The sequence below is a fragment of the Eleginops maclovinus genome, chromosome 10 (assembly GCF_036324505.1).
Source record: "Eleginops maclovinus isolate JMC-PN-2008 ecotype Puerto Natales chromosome 10, JC_Emac_rtc_rv5, whole genome shotgun sequence".
Lineage (NCBI taxonomy): Eukaryota > Metazoa > Chordata > Actinopteri > Perciformes > Eleginopidae > Eleginops > Eleginops maclovinus.
The window spans coordinates 2,290,219-2,307,638 of NC_086358.1; the positions used below are offsets into that span (position 1 = coordinate 2,290,219).

General features: G+C 41.9%; 1 protein-coding gene across 1 annotated transcript in view; it reads right to left on the reverse strand.

Annotated features, from left to right (window-relative positions):
* LOC134871350 (ras-related protein Rab-26) overlaps positions 1–17,420 on the reverse strand; it is a 64,686-nt gene that overhangs the window by 26,541 nt on the left and 20,725 nt on the right. The window contains exons 3-4 of the mRNA XM_063894094.1: positions 6,526–6,567; positions 5,451–5,517 (exon numbers count right to left, since the gene is read on the reverse strand). Of these exons, the coding sequence (XP_063750164.1) occupies positions 5,451–5,517; positions 6,526–6,567 (109 nt within the window). The remainder of the gene's footprint in view (positions 1–5,450; positions 5,518–6,525; positions 6,568–17,420) is intronic.

The following is a 17,420-nucleotide window of genomic DNA, read 5'->3' on the forward strand; positions in this document are numbered from 1 at the left end:
TAATGGTATCATTTCACTTGCATTAGTAGGTCGTTTCTGTGGGTCCTTTTGCCGTTTGTTTCCGTGTCTTTGCAGCGTTTTTGTTTCGTTTCCTCCAAATAAGTGGCATTCAGGGATATTTCACACCTAAGTCTTTTGGACTGGACTTTTAGGAGTCTTCAGTTAAATCTAAAACCAAATGAAAAGCATCAAATAGAACAAAAATCCACACCAAACAGCTGGAACAGTGTGAAGCGCTAGTCACGGTCCTGATTAAGTTAAGTATTTTTAAGATGGATTAGACCTTCAGACAAAAGGCGGAAAGTTTAGGTAGTTATGTCGTTTTTTTTACAGAATTTTATTGCTTTTTCTATTTTATATGAATATTTCTATATGAGTATTTTGGAGTCGTTTTTAAATAGCTTCCTAAAATGGGACTGAAAAAGATGATATAAGTTAATATAAGCCTTTATTGATCCCTAAAGGGACACTCAGGTGTTAAAGCACCAACATAAGTGTGAAACACACGAGTAGCAGCATATATTAGAATAGCAACAATAGAATAATTGATCCTGTTTTAATATATTCATCTATGAGTTATTATGGGTATTACGTCTACACACAAGTGAAAGCCTGGTGTACCTACAGCGCAGGTTGTTCAATTTTTAAGTGAGGGTCAATCTTTGGTTATACAGCTTGATGGCTACTTGCACAAAGGATTGATAATACTTGTTCCCTTGAAGCCGTAACCCCCAACTCAACCCAGGAGAAGGCAATGAAGCCATTACGGGGGAAATGAAACAGCCAAAAGGTCTCGCTCTGAACGACACAGCCTGAATAACCCTCTTAATCATGCACCACCACTGGGAGCAGTCACGTGTAAGGCAGCCATTACAAACTCCTGTTTCTTTAAATTCATCGTGTCGGGTCTTTCACTGCAGTAAGGTGATAGAAGGATGCAGGAATGAGTCCCAAAAAAACAGGGAAATGAGTCAGCATTTTATCACTTCTGGTCCTCTCATCTGTGTTTCTGGTTAGATCCTTAATCCTTAGATGCATAAGTGGGTAAATACGACCCTGTGAGGTGGTTTTCTTGAAGTATCTTCGTAATTCAATGTTTTCCTCATTTCATATTCCAGCTATTCCTCAAAAATGTTTAAGTTACATTTTAAGAAGTTGTAGTTTTTGTAGAACTAGCCCAATTTTTTTCCCTTTCTATTTTCTTTTCAAACTTCGGATTTTTTTCCTAAATTTTGACTTGAAATGTTCCACTATTTTCTCATTACTCTAACTCCTTCTTCATCTGGCCCCAATGATCTACTTTTTAAAATTCACACTTGTTGTCTCCCAATCTTTTTTCCTTTCTATTTTCTTTTCAAACTTTTAGCTTAGCGGTGGAGACGTGAAGTCAAGTGACCGTGCTGTAGTTCCTTTATAGCCCAACATTAGCCTCCTTTAGCTTAGCGGTGGAGACGTGAAGTCATGTGACTGTGCTGTAGTGTAGTTCCTCTATAGCCCAACATTAGCCGCCTTTAGCTTAGCGGTGGAGACGTGAAGTCATGTGACCGTGCTGTAGTTCCTTTATAGCCCAACATTAGCCGCCTTTAGCTTAGCGGTCGATACGTGAAGTCATGTGACCGTGCTGTAGTTCCTTTATAGGCCCAACATTAGCCTCCTTTAGCTTAGAGCTTTAGTTATTGTTGAGGAAAACCATTGTTTCTTCAGACCTGCACTTCAAATCATTAGTCAAAAAGCATGAGTGCATGGAGGGGGTGGAACAAAGCTGCTCACTCTCCTCAATTACCTGACAATGTAGACTTCATTCGTCTTTAATTCCTCTGTTCTCTGTTGTCTCCATTGAGGCTTAATTCCACTTCATTAAAGGTTGTGCTCCTATTAAAGACTACAGAGGTTTCACTCACCCTTTCATTAACCCTGCTCTCTTTTCTCTTTATGAGGTGAAGCAGACAAGTTGCTTTTTGTCTTTACAGTGCCTCTCGCCTCAGTCATCCTCCACACTTTTGACCTTTTGTTTGCACATTTGAATCCACCTGATTGTTCTGTTTCCCTGGACCTTTCCTGATTTGATAAACGGAGGTTATCTTGGCTAAAATGTCTCCATCTAGCAGCCTTCCACACCTACCATTCTCTTCATGTCCCTTTACAAGAGCTCTCCTTTTTTTCTACTCAGCATTGTTTTTTAGAGCACATACGGCATTATGCTAATTGTCAGGTTCATATTTGTACCTAATTTCATGGCATTATCTTATATAATTACTGAAAATAGTTAGTGACATCGACCAAACCACATATATCAATAAGACTTTGAGACATTACACTCGATAAGCTAAATAAATGAAAGTATTCCACAGCAATTACTGGGTTTATACCAATTTCCATGGCATTTCTCATCAGTTAATCACCAACTGTGGATGTTTGTACAATAGTTGGTGTCTATCTATCGTATGTCAATTATGCATGTCACTGGCAAAAATGAATGTCTGCAGATGCCTCTAGATTAAAATCGAGGGTATTAACAACGTCATTATAGCCTGGAGACCATTGACACTCCGTACCAAACTTTATAGCAATCTGTCTGATAGCTGATTTCTCACTGTGGACAGAAGTATTGGATCCAGCACACTGACATTTCCATTCCTTTAGCGTTGAAATTCAGCGAACGTCTCGGGCCAACGACAGCCCAGTAGTGGGCTCAAAGTGAAACTGGGCTCCCAGGACAGCTATTGATTCTTTAATTCAGTGTTGGCCCCAATCTCTGCTGTCATTTAACTTCTTAATGAGAGAGACAGAAGATCCAGGCAATCAGTTCACTCATGGCCCCGTGGAGTCCAATGGAATCTGCCTGGCCCATCTGGGGTGTAAGACCCTGCAGAGGTCCAGTTGGGTCCAGAAACTGGCCTCTTTTGTAGTGTGTTACATAGATTTGTGTGCATGTAAATGGTCTGCAAAGGCTATAATCCCAACATCACCCCAACTGCCTAAAACGCCTCCATTGGACTCCTTTGTTTACTTTCTGAACACAGTGACATCACCATGTGACACTCGTGTTTCTATTGGCTAGCGCTCCAACACATTGTACGTGATAAGCTAAAGGGGCGGGACATCTCTAAGCAGGTTGACCGATCACAACAGAGCCGGCCAACTAACCAATCAGAGCAGACTGGGCTCTGGTTTCAGACAGAGGGGGAAAAGAGGTGCTGCAGCACAGACAGTATGAGAAACATAAAGAGCTTTCTGAACATTAAAGGAGACATGTCCCAGGAGAGGAGCTAGAGACTGATATGAAGCTGAAAATATGTCCTCTTTAAAAGCTTATCTTTGTCTGTGATTTAGAGGAAGTATAGCCATTAGATAAGACCAAGATTTCATGAGACTTAAACATCCTAAATGGCTGCCAAGCTTTTAGTGCTTTTTGTTACTCTGTCTGCATCATGAATGACTTAATGCAGGCTGCAGCCTCACAGCTCACGTCTATTTATACGAAATGACAAAAGATTGTGAATCATTTGTTGTAGAATAATCTATTTTAGTTTGGGTGACATAACCGGCAGTCTGGCGCTCGTCCTTCCTCCCTGGCAGCTTGTTTTTCTTTGACATTTTCATTGAGACTTCTCGGTTTAGCACCTTATGTGCTCAAATCTTTTACCCAACCCACAGCAGATGGCGTTGGGAGGGGATTCACGGTGGCGGAAAACTTTGGCTCCAAAGAAGAATCTGTTACTGGGAGAGCAGAGCATATGCGCCTGGCTAATGTTTCATGAGGAAGATGAAAAGGAATACCAGAAAGCAAAAATGTAGATCTGTATAATTCATCATTCTGAGGCGACCATGTCACACACTGGATTCATGAATCATTTATTAATATTAACTACATACTTTATCCTAACCAAGACACAGCTGCCTTATGGCCACAGGGCATGATATGAAACATGTTAAATATTAAATGAATAATCTTGCATCCATATACTTTTATATAATTCATATTTATTTTATTTTCAAAGATTTATTTAAATGATGCCCTTTGAGAAATGTTATTGTTCGTGTGTCACTTTCCTTAAATTATGCTCTATTGTCACTTTTTCTCTCCATAACTGACCTTTCATGTTCTGATAGATCTGATGTTTTCCACTGTAACCGCTTGTTTATTTTTTTTGGTTATTGGACTTGCCTCTGACCGATAGACTGTTATATTTCAACGTGCGTGTCTACGGTGAACAAAGACAATTCAATAGTTCCCGGGGACTGACAGCCTTTGTGACAGCTGCATGCACGCTGCTTCCTCTCCCCCGGTCGCGGCCGTCGGATCGAATGAGCTTTATTTAAAAGTCAGCAACAGACGGACGACTCCGAGGAGAGAGTTCGAGGCTCCCTGGGTGCCTTGTTAAAGATCAGCGAGGGTAAACTGTTGACACATCCCAAATAACACCAGGGCAACAGGCCACACACACACACACACAAGCACACACACACACACACACACACACACAGACCCAGAAAGAAGTAAAAAACACTCCTTTAGTTACAGATTAAGTCTGCACCTTTATACACCTGTACACGTTAATGTGTAAACCAACCTGGAGATAAACCTGGTTCTGATTTGAGAGACTGAAAACAGCATATTGACATTATTGCATAATAAAATACCAATAAAGTTCACTGATTATCCAAAATTGTTGCATTTTCAACTCATCGCTGCAGCTGTCTCACAGGTAAACATAGTGCAATGACATGCAAGCATGCCAACTCATCCATAACACTCGTACAAACACTTCACTCTCACACAGAACAATCGAAAACATGATAATCCTCACAACAAACACTCTTGGATTTTGATATTTCTGCAGCTGAACAGCTTCACGTTGGAGATATTACCTTTACACCAGCGTGGGTGTGTGTGTGGGTGTGTGTGTGGGTGTGTGTGTGTGTTTTGGAACACCTGCTCATATAGCGCGGCCTGAGGCAAACGCTATCTGTACTCAGTGTTGTTGTTTTGAAATATAACTTTACACACACACACACAAAATCAGACGGGAATATAGCTCCTCGCTTTCCCCCCATCGAGTCAAAAGCAGCCTCATTTTCCCACCCAGTGGTTAGCCTCTCGCTTAAAGTAACTTGCTCATCACAGAGCCTCCGGTGAATTTATGTGTACACACACACACACACACACACACACACACACACACACACACACACACACACACACACACACACACACACACACACTCTAGTCTATCAAATCAGCTGCAACTAGAGTGTTTTTCTGCGATCCCGACAGGAGAGATGTGGCAACAGGGAGAATGTAGATGCCAATCACACGACGGAGAAAACAAAGGTAATGGAAAAATCAGTCGGAGCTGTTCGGCTGTGTCAGGGGGGAAATGAAAAACGTAGACAGGAGGGTGTCAGTCGCAATCAGTGTCAACATAACAATCACAGAGGAATCCTACCGTTAGCGTCGCGGTAGTACGCGTGTGTGACGCTCCGGAAACGCTCCTGTCCAGCAGTGTCCCAGATCTACAGAAAAACAACGACAAAAAGGACATTTTAAACCCAATCACCTCCAGCAGCTACTATACTACTCAGCATGACTGTGTGACTTTTATTAGCTTAAACAACATCTTCCAAGCAATTAGCAACCATCATCGATAAGTTGTCGTCGCTAACAGGAGGCTTTAAATGGGAGGAAATACCAGTGTAGCATTGTTAAATTGGTTCTACTCCACGTGTGTTTCCACCGCTCAGAGCCCAAGTGGAGCTGCATCATTGCGTCTCTTGTTCAAAAGAGTCGACAGCGAGGTTCAACTGTTCGTCTACAACTTCAATGAGGGTTACGTTTGAGAAAGAGGATAGATATATGTTGATCAGGTTAATCCCGCCTCTGACGTAACGTGATGTATTGGTTCTTAGTTCTTGCCGGGCAGCCGATTGGGGCCAGCTAAGAACCGGTTTTCAGTGCTTAGAGCCAGCGGTGGAAACAGGAAGAACCAGATCTTAATCAGTCTCTAGCCCGGAAAATAATTAGCTGTTCATGCATTAAACTCATGCCTTGGAAATCACCTGAAATATCACATTTGACGGAACAGGCTGACGGAGGAACACAGATCCATTCAAGGTGAGACAGATGGAGGCGTGAGTGTTGAAAAACCCATCAGACAGAATCTAATCCTGCCTTCCAAAAACTGACGAGGATTCATGGGCATCTCCGTCTCTGGCTGATAACTTCCAGGCTCGATAATCTGATGGAAACTCTGTTATTCCCTCTCGTGTGTTCAGTCGGGCAGAGCGGCCGGTTAATTGACTGATGGGGATTAATCAAGGCTTCATTAAGTCATCAGTCGCCCCAAACCCCCCCCCCCCCCCCCCCCACCCCTCCCCCCGCAGGCGATGAAGATGTATGAACACCAAGGGAAACAGTGGCTTGAGATAAGTTGTTAAAAAGATCGTATCTCGGAGTAAATACTAAGTAAAAGACGACTCCTACACCTTTAACCAGGGATTACTGGATTCAGAGTCTGTTCTTACCTGCAGTTTGACCTTCACGGCATCGATGTTCATTACTTTATTCTGAAAGACAAAAGGAAAGAAAACATTAGAGCGAATTTGCGAGGCAACAGATGTGGAGAAACACTTCACACAAGTGAGTTAAAACAGCTCTTGAAAATATTACGGAGGCTGAAACTGAAAGTAAAGCTTTTGAAGGGGAATGCTCTTCCCTGAAGGGTCATAGAGTTTGTACAGTGAGTACCGTGCTGTAGTTCCGTATAAGGGTTAGCTTTTTTGTGACAATCGTTGGTATACTAAGGGTTTAACCTCACCATGCAACTTTCTAGAGTTCTATGCGATTGTTTATACTCCCACATGGTAGACGGTGACTCAAAACATCCCACAATGTTATGCTATTTAACACAAAGAGGCTACTTAGCTCTACTATGCAAATGTTTCCCACACACCACTGATGGATAGACAGTAAAAGATGTGTGTGAAAGGAACCCACAACGTCATGTTATTTCCCATTACAACACGGCTTAGTTGAATACTCCATTCTGATTGGTCAATTCGGACACTCCAAAGGTCTGATATTTTTCGCTAGCGGACCGTTGCTAAGGAGAACAGACCGTTGCTAAGGATAACAGACTGGGTGCAACGTTTTGCAAAAATGGATTTTGAAACGGGAGAAAATAAAGATGATAGAGATTTCGTAATGGTTTATTCCAGCCAATTAGGCGCTCTCTTTTTTCATATTTAATGTCCCTCTTGACACACACACACACACACACACACACACACACACACACACACACACACACACACACACACACACACACACACACACACACACACACACACACACACACACACACACACACACACACACACACACACACACACACACACACACACACACACACACACACACACACCTTTTATTATGATAAAGACCTTTATTTCAGGGAGTTGCATCATTTACAAACCCCAGAGCTGACAGGCAGTTTAGCACTGTTCTCATACACACACACACACACACACACACACACACACACACACACACACACACACACACACACACACAGCTTTCCAACACCTCTGCGATATCTTTTTACTAGGAAAATAATTGGTTGTAGGAATCCTTTCAAAATGACAATGAGGTAAGGGTCACCAGTGGAAGCAGCGCCTGCATCATTTCAAATTATTCTCCCAGATAAAGAGCAGATCTAACGTCTGTCTCAGCACTCTGATATAAAAATGTGCATTCAGTATTAGTGAAGAAGGCTGGATGAGGACACACTTTGTGCAGGTTTTAGAGACAAAAGTGCTTTTCTAACATGCCTTGTTATCCCATTGAGAAATGTGTTACAGCTGTGCCTGCACCTTGATGAAGATCCCCTGAGACATGGTGTGTTTTATACCTCCTGACAGACCAATATCTACCTCTGAGGATAGATGAGGCTGGTATATTGCAGAGTCTTCTGCAGGCAGATGGTGAGGGTGCATGCTCTAATGTTCCCCGGATGATTAGACTGCAGAATTTGCAATTCAGTTACATGCTTTGAGGTCTCTGCGGGGCGACAGATGAAGACCTTGGAGAGCTCTCCTACTGCATAAGCAGAATCAGGTTCTAGTGCTTCTCGCCATATTAATAGTTTGGAGGTTAACTGGAGACATTTTAAACCAAGAATACGAGGTGAATAATCTATAAGCCACCAAGGACGTTGCCTCCAAAAAATCATGCATATATACATGTTAGTCTTAATCTACTAAGACAGCAATGTAAACCTGTGCCTCCTTGGACTCATTAGTGGGATTTCAATGACTTTTTTGCAGATATTATGCAAGTTGCAATACTCATGGAACCTGAGACTAGAGATAAGGACACACTCGGGTGCAGAAACTCTGATTAAAAGAGGCCCTTTACCACTTTTGGGGGGTTTTCTCTTTCCTGTATGTGGGTTCTGGAGGTTGTTGTGCATGTAAATGGTCTGCAAAGGCTAGAATCCCAACGCTTAGAAGTTTCTTTGCACAAAATACAAATATGAACCTGAAAACGAGCAGAATATGTCCTATTTAAATGGTTTAGCATTTTCTGTTTTTGATTCCTGTAGAGGGTCAACATGCTGACCACAGGCATTGTAAATGTTGAATGTCCCTTAGCTTTTAAGAGCCAAGACATGGGTAGATGAGTGAAGTTGGTACAGAAGGCTTGTACAACAGGAAAGATGGATATCACAGGTCAAACACAAGGTTTCAAAGTGATACAACTGCATCAACATCCTAGTAAATGATGCTAAAGGACAGAAGGTTTGACGGATCATTGGAGGCGGCAGCAGTGAAAGCCTGATCTGTTGGCTCAGTCTTAACAGCGGAGACATCGGAGTCAGGATTGCTTTTCACTCAGTGATGAAAAAGCATTTCTCATTGAGGCAGCGACTCCTCTCAAACACAACTCACCACAGTGGGCAGATTGTCAGGTCAGACAAGAAGAGGAAGACCTGTACAGTACTGAAAGAAAGCGGCTGAATATACAGCCGGAGTGGGAGCAGTAAAAAGCATGTCAACACAACACATAAAAGTGCATTCCATTAAACTGCATTGAATATCTGCCGGCTGATTGAAGAGGATTGCACTGTAGTATAACAACTGAGTAGGAAATCACCTGCTGGAGCCACGCTGCAGAGTGTAAAGATAACCTTATCACAAGAGCAAATAAAGCCTAATTTATTTCCTCACTCTGCTTATTGCTGCATCACCTGCACTTTGCGGTTAAAACTGTGGATCCAGAAGCTGTGTTGGCAGGTTCCTCTCCTTCTTGCTTTGCCTCATTTTTAATGCATTTCATCCATATTGCATGCACTGTGTTATATAGGTTTACCTTACAAATGGGAAACACTTAACATCTTCTCTCATTTGCTGCATATTTACTGCAGTACACCGCTGGAAAGAGTAAGTGCTTAAAGGAAGGCCCGGGGAGAAACACAATGAGGTTTTTGCAGCACTGGTCAAACTATAGAAATAGCTCCGTCCTGCAGAATGTAAACAAGGACGGAGCATCCAATGCTTCCAGGTACCGGCTGAATAACGTCTGTGCTCAACCCCGTACCAAAACTCAGCCACGGAATAGTGTTTGGTAACAATGCATAACCTTTGTTTAATTTTAACCCACTGACAAGATCCTTTAAAACTTTGTCTGAAGCAACAAGACCCTGACTTTTTCATACTTTTTTGGGGTCTGACTGCCCCAAAACTGGTTTAAAAGTCAAATGCTTTCTATTGGCTTCCTCCAGCAATCTACAAGGCCATGATCTTGTACTTTTCAGGGGCTGCAGGACATCAGTCTGGAGGGAATTGGCTTGGGGAATGGACTGTTGCCGGTTCAGAGAGGTCCATAAGTATGGCAACAAACCCCTAACTGCTTAGAGCGCCTAACCATAGCAGCCCCTTCGCTCTAACACGTCTCGTTTAATGCATGTCTATGTTTGTGCGTTGGTGTATTCCAGGCCTAAATGTGTAATCTAAAGTAACAACTGAGTGAATTTCTTTTGGGGACTCATAATGCATGTCGTTCTTCGTCTTTTAAAACTGAATATAGACCAAGAACAAGATCCGAAAACACCTCAGAGTCAAAGAGTAACAACCAACCGCTACAATACTATTCCCTTTATCTTTTCTGAAGCTCAAATTGCACCAAGCGGACAGACGTTTTGTAATGACAAAGGAGGAAGCTGAATAAAGATGACACTCTGGGTGAGATTTACAGGTGCATTCATTCCAAATCCATTTGGCTCCACCACCGTGTTATTCAGCGGCCCGACAGCAGGCGTTTTAACCATTAGGAGTAACCAGTAATGGATATTTGGAGTCACTGGAGGTTTGCTGTAGTCTATCTGTTTCCTTTTTTTTATGTAAGAGCTGTCTGTGTTAATGTGTGACGGCTGCAGACTAACGGGGTTTGATGGTAGAGTGTTGCAGCGACACAAAGTGTTACTAATGTTTTTACTTTACACCGGAGTAAAGATGTTAGCGGCGCTGTGTGTGGGCTGCGTGTTTATATAACACCATCCGGCAGAAAGGCTTTTTCAGCTGTGAAGTACACCAGCTCTCTGTGATGAGCAGATGTAGATTTGTGAAGCAGATTTAATGAAGAATTACAGGGAATAATGTTTGCTTTGTAGTTTCGCTGGAGGAGATTGGAGAGCCTTGGCATAGGATCTTTGATTGTGTGGTTTATTGAAAGCCTTCAGAAACTCTTCAATAGAACGGGTCATTGCTACCTTATATTCCACTCTTTTCCTGGTTAATTATGAGATATTGTGAGTGAATTTCTTAGTAAAAGGATCAGAGAAAGTGTTAAAAAATCAAGAAGATTTCCAGCTTTAGTAACACTCATTCTGAAACTAGGGGCTCATATCTACTGTGTTGCTGACCTTGAAAAGCAAACAGAAAGGGAGCATTTGTTTTTGACATACAAGGACTCGTGTGAACAAACACACCTGTACTAAGGTAGAACTGCAGACACACACTCACACACACCAACAAAACAAAGTCATGGGTTTGAGTAGGCGATATTTGCAAAAGGATGTTATCAGCTTTGTTAGCAAATGAAATATGTCTTATATCCTAGTGAGTCAATATTTGATAACCTTTATTCCCCGGTCAGATAAAGCACACATCCATTTATTTCCACTACATTACTTCTTATCACCATGGCTTACATTGTAGTGTATTTATTTAGGTATTGATGGGAAAGCATTTAAACAGTTAGCGGATATTTCGTTAGCCATGCTAGCTCCATGGTTCTGTGTGCCGATCTACCACTTTGGTTCAGACCAACATATCCCAATACATATTAGATAGGTCGCATTGGAATTTGGTATGGATGTCCGTGGTCCCAAGAGGATGACGTCTACCAATGTTGGTGATCCCCAGACTTTCCTATTTGGTGAAGCCGCAATGCAAGCGTCAGCACTATTTGACCAACAGAATTGAAGGCTGTAAACGGACAAAGTGATGCAAAAGTTCCCTTAAAGTAGGAATATGCAGATTTAAAAGCAACAACAACAGATGGGGTTTGGCTTTTTTCCAAGTGTGTGTTTGAAGTAGTAAGCATGGCAGCAGCAAAGTGACAGCTAGTGAAATGGTTTTTCACAGTCATGTTTTTGACGTGCTGTGCCGTGTAGACTCCCACACAACACACAGATTAGAAGGCGGCTACACTTGTGAACAATCATTAAAAACACAAAGACAGAAACACTTGACTGGTGCAGAAACACACTCACATAAATACAGGCTAAGCGACACACACACACACACACACAAACGCCTACACACACACACACTACAGAGCTATTGACAACTGACCATTAATATTCATCGGCAGCCTTTAGAATCAGACAGTTCTCTGCTATCTGTCAATCAACCTGTCACTCTGACCTGCACTTACTTTGAATATGCATGAATAATAATCAGGGAAAACGAAGGGGAAATTACCTGCAATTTCGCTGATGACACACTGATGATTACCATGCATGTACACCTCTAACTATGCTTCGGATAACAGTAAAGGGCAGAAGGAGTGATGCATGTTCTGCAGTGTAACATGCATTCTGCAGTCTCTATTGGCCTTCATGTAAAACCATATGACACCAGCTAAAAAATCCTCTTACTCTAGCAGTGTTTTCCCACTCAACTGTGTCCTATTTTTTTCCTGGCATGTCCTTCATTTTAATCACTGTTTTTATTTCCAGCGCGGAGTTGTGAACACCATGTAACAACCGTTGATTGCGGGTATTGATCAGTCCATTTCAAAGCTGCAGTAATGCCGTGTGTCCATCTTTTCTGACACAATTGATCCGTCACAACCAAGTGCTTTAAAGTGTTCCAACAACAGGAACCGAAGCCAGCAGCCACGCCAGATAAACCTCTCGGAAAGGTCAGGCGCAGTTTGATTATGCGACACCTCGTCTGCACAGGGTGCACAGTGAAAGCTGCAAATCAGCACCTGGTGTTTTATCATTGCCGTGACGTTGCCTGGCAACTAGAGAGGAAATAGACCCATGTTTACACTTCTTCGTTAACAGATTGAATGAAAAACACGGTGAAATGTGTTAATTTGTGAGGTTTAAAGGTTCAGACAGGTTGATTTTTTCCACCTTAGAGGTAGGATAGCAGTTCCCCCCTGTATCCAGTCTTTGTGCTAAGCTAAGCTAACCACTTCTAGCTAGCTCTTGGATAATAAATCAATAAGACTATTTCCCAATATATTAGTCATTTGGTTTGTGAGTCTTAGGTTGACGTTTTTTCTTTGGACAGAGTCTAGCAGTTCCCCTCTGTTTTCAGTCTTGATGCTAAGCTATGCTAAGCTAACCAGTTACAGCGTACTATTGGATATAAATCAACAAAAGTATTTCACAATTATTGTTATTTTAAGTCTAAGAAGTGTAGATAGGCAGATTGCTGATGGTTTTTGGACAGAGCCAGGCTAGCAGTTTCCCTCTGTTTTCAGTCTTTATGCTAAGCTAAGCTAACCAGTTCTAGCTGACTCTTGGAAAGTAAGTCATAAGAGAGCATTTGTTTTGGAAGCATTCTTTATAGGAGTGAAACGTCAGAGTAAAAATATGTTTTCACACAACTACGGAAAGAAAAGAGGTTCAAAATGAAGCCAAAAAGTTGTTAACTGTTTAACTGTAAACTGTTGTATGTTCAGGGGACAATTTCCGAATGGAGGAGTGTCAAGTACTAATTGGAATAATGTCTATACATGCAAGTAAGATCTAAATTGTAATAAACCAGAGTTATTATCCATGATATTTCCTTTTTGTTGAAGGTTTGATGCTTATAAAGCAAGTCAGTATTTTCTGGCTTTGCACTTTAGAAAAACCTCCAAGTATCCAAACTTTACAGACACAAACAAACTGTCAGCATTTGACTTTCAGCTGCTCAGTTTTCTCCCTGGCTTCTACTTCACTATCGGGAGGTAAACAGTGAGAAGGAAAGCAAACTCTATTAAAAAGCTTTTAGAAAACACACGTACACACACTTTACCCATGCATGTCTCAGCAGTGCTCAGTCTAATTAGCGCTGACTTAATGAGGGTTAATTATTTCACTATGCTGGCTCTTCAAGTTTTTCGGGAGGGGGTGAGGGTACAGACAAATTAAGAGGGAACTCTACGAGAAATCAACACAGAGAGGGCGCTCCTTTGACAATGAAGATGTGCTCTTTGGTAGTTATTAAAATCTAAAAGGAAAGGAGACAAGGAAAGAAAAGGACGTCACTTCGCTGGGTTCAATAAAGCACTGTAGCATGAACAATCACTTTGCCCTTCTGTCAAAGAAACAGACAATTCCTGAAATACTGTTCATAGAAAGGACCTTTTGCACTGACAAGAGGAAAATGAAATAAACGAATCCCTGGTTTGTTACGCACCGTACTCAGCATTATACGGACCAGTGATTTTAACTGTTCTCTAAACTGCTTCAATATTTCACTTAAAATATGAAATGTTCTCGTCTATATTTGACACCCGTTTCCTGCCCATCACTTTCCAGAGTCAAAGAGTCCTTAAAATACATCTGTACCTAAGAGTAGACAACAAGGAAAAGTGTGACTTTGTTTGTCTTAAAGCTCAAGTGCCACCTGCTATGTTAGCTTAGCAGTTTGGAGGATATGTGCAATCAATTCTTGATAAAAATCCTGAATAAGAAAGCACATTCAGATTAAAGTTACCCTATGGAAGATACAGATGCTTGTATATTCGTTGTCTGGTTTATCATTAACTGGATGGAACAGTGTGGAAGCTATTCTGTTAATATCTTCGTCGTGACGTCAGTGACACAGGATCATCTGTCAGAAAAATACTCTACGTCTGCGGTTCTCAACTGGTCAAGCCTCAGGGCCCACTTTTTCCTTTGTCAATACATCACGACCCAAAGGTTTGAACCACTGACATTTTCAGTCAAACGGCCACTGAACGCGCAGCATTGGAAATTTCGGCCTTCAAAATAAAAGTTTGATTTTTTCCTGATTTCTTTTTTTCTTTTCACTTGCATAACTGCGATCCACTCAAAATGGGTCTGTGACCCACCAGTTGAGAACCACTGCTCTACGGGTTATGGGAGTTTTTTATCCGGGACTTGTGTCGGGCACACTTTTCTTTATCCTTTCAAAAAGGTGGGTTTTTTTTACAGCTCATACAATGACAATATCTCTTGTCCAGCAGTGGTTCAGTCAGTAGGGGCTTGGACTGGGAATTGTAGGGTCGCTGGTTCAAGTCCCCAAACAGACTTGAAATATGGAAAGTGGACTGCTACTTGGAGAGGTCCCAGTTCACCTCCTAGGCCCTGCTGTGGTGTCCTTGAGCAAGGCACCGGACACCTCCAATCCCCCCTCCCTATTGCTCCCCGGGCGCTGCACGATAGCTGCCCACTGCTCCTAGTACTAGGATGGGTTAAATGCAGAGGACCAATTTCACTGTGTGTGCTCTGCTGTGTGCATGTATGTGACAATAAGAGGGTTTCATCCTCCCATTCTATCTATCTTATATGGATGTCAGGTTGGTTGGTTCAGCTCAAGATGCTAGTGTTCAAATCCAATTTTTGATTTGATCGTCTCCCTCTTGTTCCTTTGGTACTTATAAGTCACCTTGGACACAAGCGTCCACCAAGTTGGTATACTGGCTTTCTAACGCAAATAGTGTACTTAGCTGTAGCCTCTGAAACTTCTTCCAAGGTTAACCTTACACAACACACGGTGTAAAGAGAAGACAATTTGAAGGTTTCAAGCTCCAAGGATATTTCAAAATGAATCCTAGAGTACCAAAGTGCATTTGTATAATTACTTGGTTAAAGAGAGCATTTATTATCTGGCGGGAAAGGAAATGCACATTGAGTTATCCTGAACTAAACTCCGAAAGCCCAGCTCTCCTCTTGATTCATGTTGCAATGGTTTGGCCCACAATTGCCTAACACCCTGCCTCTGGCAATAAGCTTATCCTGGATTTGTCACCCTCTGTAACTCTGGTTCTTTCCCACTCCTTCCTATCAAAAGTGTGTTCCTTGTTATTTGTCTTTTATAAATCTTCCCTTTCATCCTCCATCTTCCGTGCCCAGCCTCTCCTCCTCCTCGCTCCCTGGAGTCTTGTTTTCTCTTGCTGTTCTCTTTCCTGACCTCTGTGTTGCTCCATCTGTCCATCAAGTCTTCAGATATTTAACCGCGTGCTCCCGTCCTTGGCTGTTTTCCTTCATCTTTTCTCTTCCCATCCATGTCTTACAACTCCTTACGAGAGTCAAATTGATCCCAGAAGCTTTTTGTTTCTAATGTAAAAGCATTCTTTGGATGGTTCCGACTTTCGGACCAAATTTAGGAAGTTGTTGCATGGTATCGTCATGTTGAAATGAGTTCTGTCCTTGCTGGTTTCCTTCAAGTTTGTCCTTCCATACAGGTCCAGGTCCAGGTCCAGGTCCAGGTCCAGGTCCAGGTCCCCCCCCCCCCCCCCCTCATAACACAGTTGTTTCCCTCTGCTGACAAGTAGTTTGACCTACTATTAGATATGTCTCTCAATCTGTCTCTAAGGTCATTTCACCTCCACTCTGTTGTTTAGTTTGATACGAATTCGAAATGAAAAATGGAGACACTTGTCCCCTGGAACCACGACCCAGTTTTATTGGATGGTTTGGACCAAATTCAGGAAGTTCTGGTAGGATATAATCATTTTATAAGAGAGGCTTTACTTATTTTGGGGTACAGCTTGTGCTGTTGATCAAGAGAAAGAAGTGGATGTCTCACATCAGATCTGGGATTGAAACCAAGAAGAAATGAACAGTAAAGTTTCAAAGTAGTTGTTCAGTTTTTCTCCGAATGAACACTGCGTCTCCTCAAATCTATACTGCATACATACAGATGTTTACAAGAGGAAGCAACAACAAACCAATCAATAGCAAGTATAAGAGACCAGCTTACATGTGGTAGCAGACAACCAACCCTAGATATGTATTGTATAGTTCTATCATTGCAATGTGAAACCAAAACCAAGAGGATCAAATCCAATCCAACAAAAAAAAGAGTTTCTGGTGTGAGAAGGATCTGAGAGACTGCCTCAAAGTTTAAACTGACCAGGGTCTTTCCTCCTATATCCCCTCTTCTCTCACTGTCACACATCTCAGCACAGATTTAGATTCATGGTCAGCCAACCGTGGTAAGTCTGACTTGCTCACTTCACAACTTGTCTTCTCTTTCCATCCCAGGAGAGAGTATTAACATCAGCCTAACCTCAGCTTTTACATATGCTCCCCAAAGGACATCCCAGTGCTGCAGTGAAAACTCTAAGAAGGCTTGTTTCACGATGTTCCATCCGGATGCTCATTTAAATGCAGAACAGAAGTCATTTGTGGACCTCCATTAGCATGATTATGTTAATCACAAAGATGGCAATCGTTCCACTTTCATGTCCCTTTGGTACTTTTTGCTCCTGCTTTTGCATTCATTGAAAATAGCATTTAATCGTGCTTTCTGATAGCTGAATGAAGTTTGCAAGATAATGTCCTGGTATTATCTTGTATGATTTTCCCATTAACATTCATTTCAGCATCCTATCCTGCAAATGACTCAAATAATCACGCTTGCTTAAAGCCCCATTTTTGTCTCCGACTCCCTGGGGAAATATCTGGCTCTTACGATTGGTACAAAATACAAGTTCAGCTCCCCTAAAAGACAAATGGGTTTCCCATCAAGTGTCATTTAAGACATTAACGGGAAGCTCTCATAGTTTTCAATGCAACCTAGATCTGTTTAACGAAGTAATCTGAAGCATTACCTGTTCACTTTGTGTTGGCATTTCTATAGAAGACGCTAACATATGTATTCATCACCACAAACAACACCTTTTTCAATGGCTAATACACATCTGTATCTATACATTTGTGCGT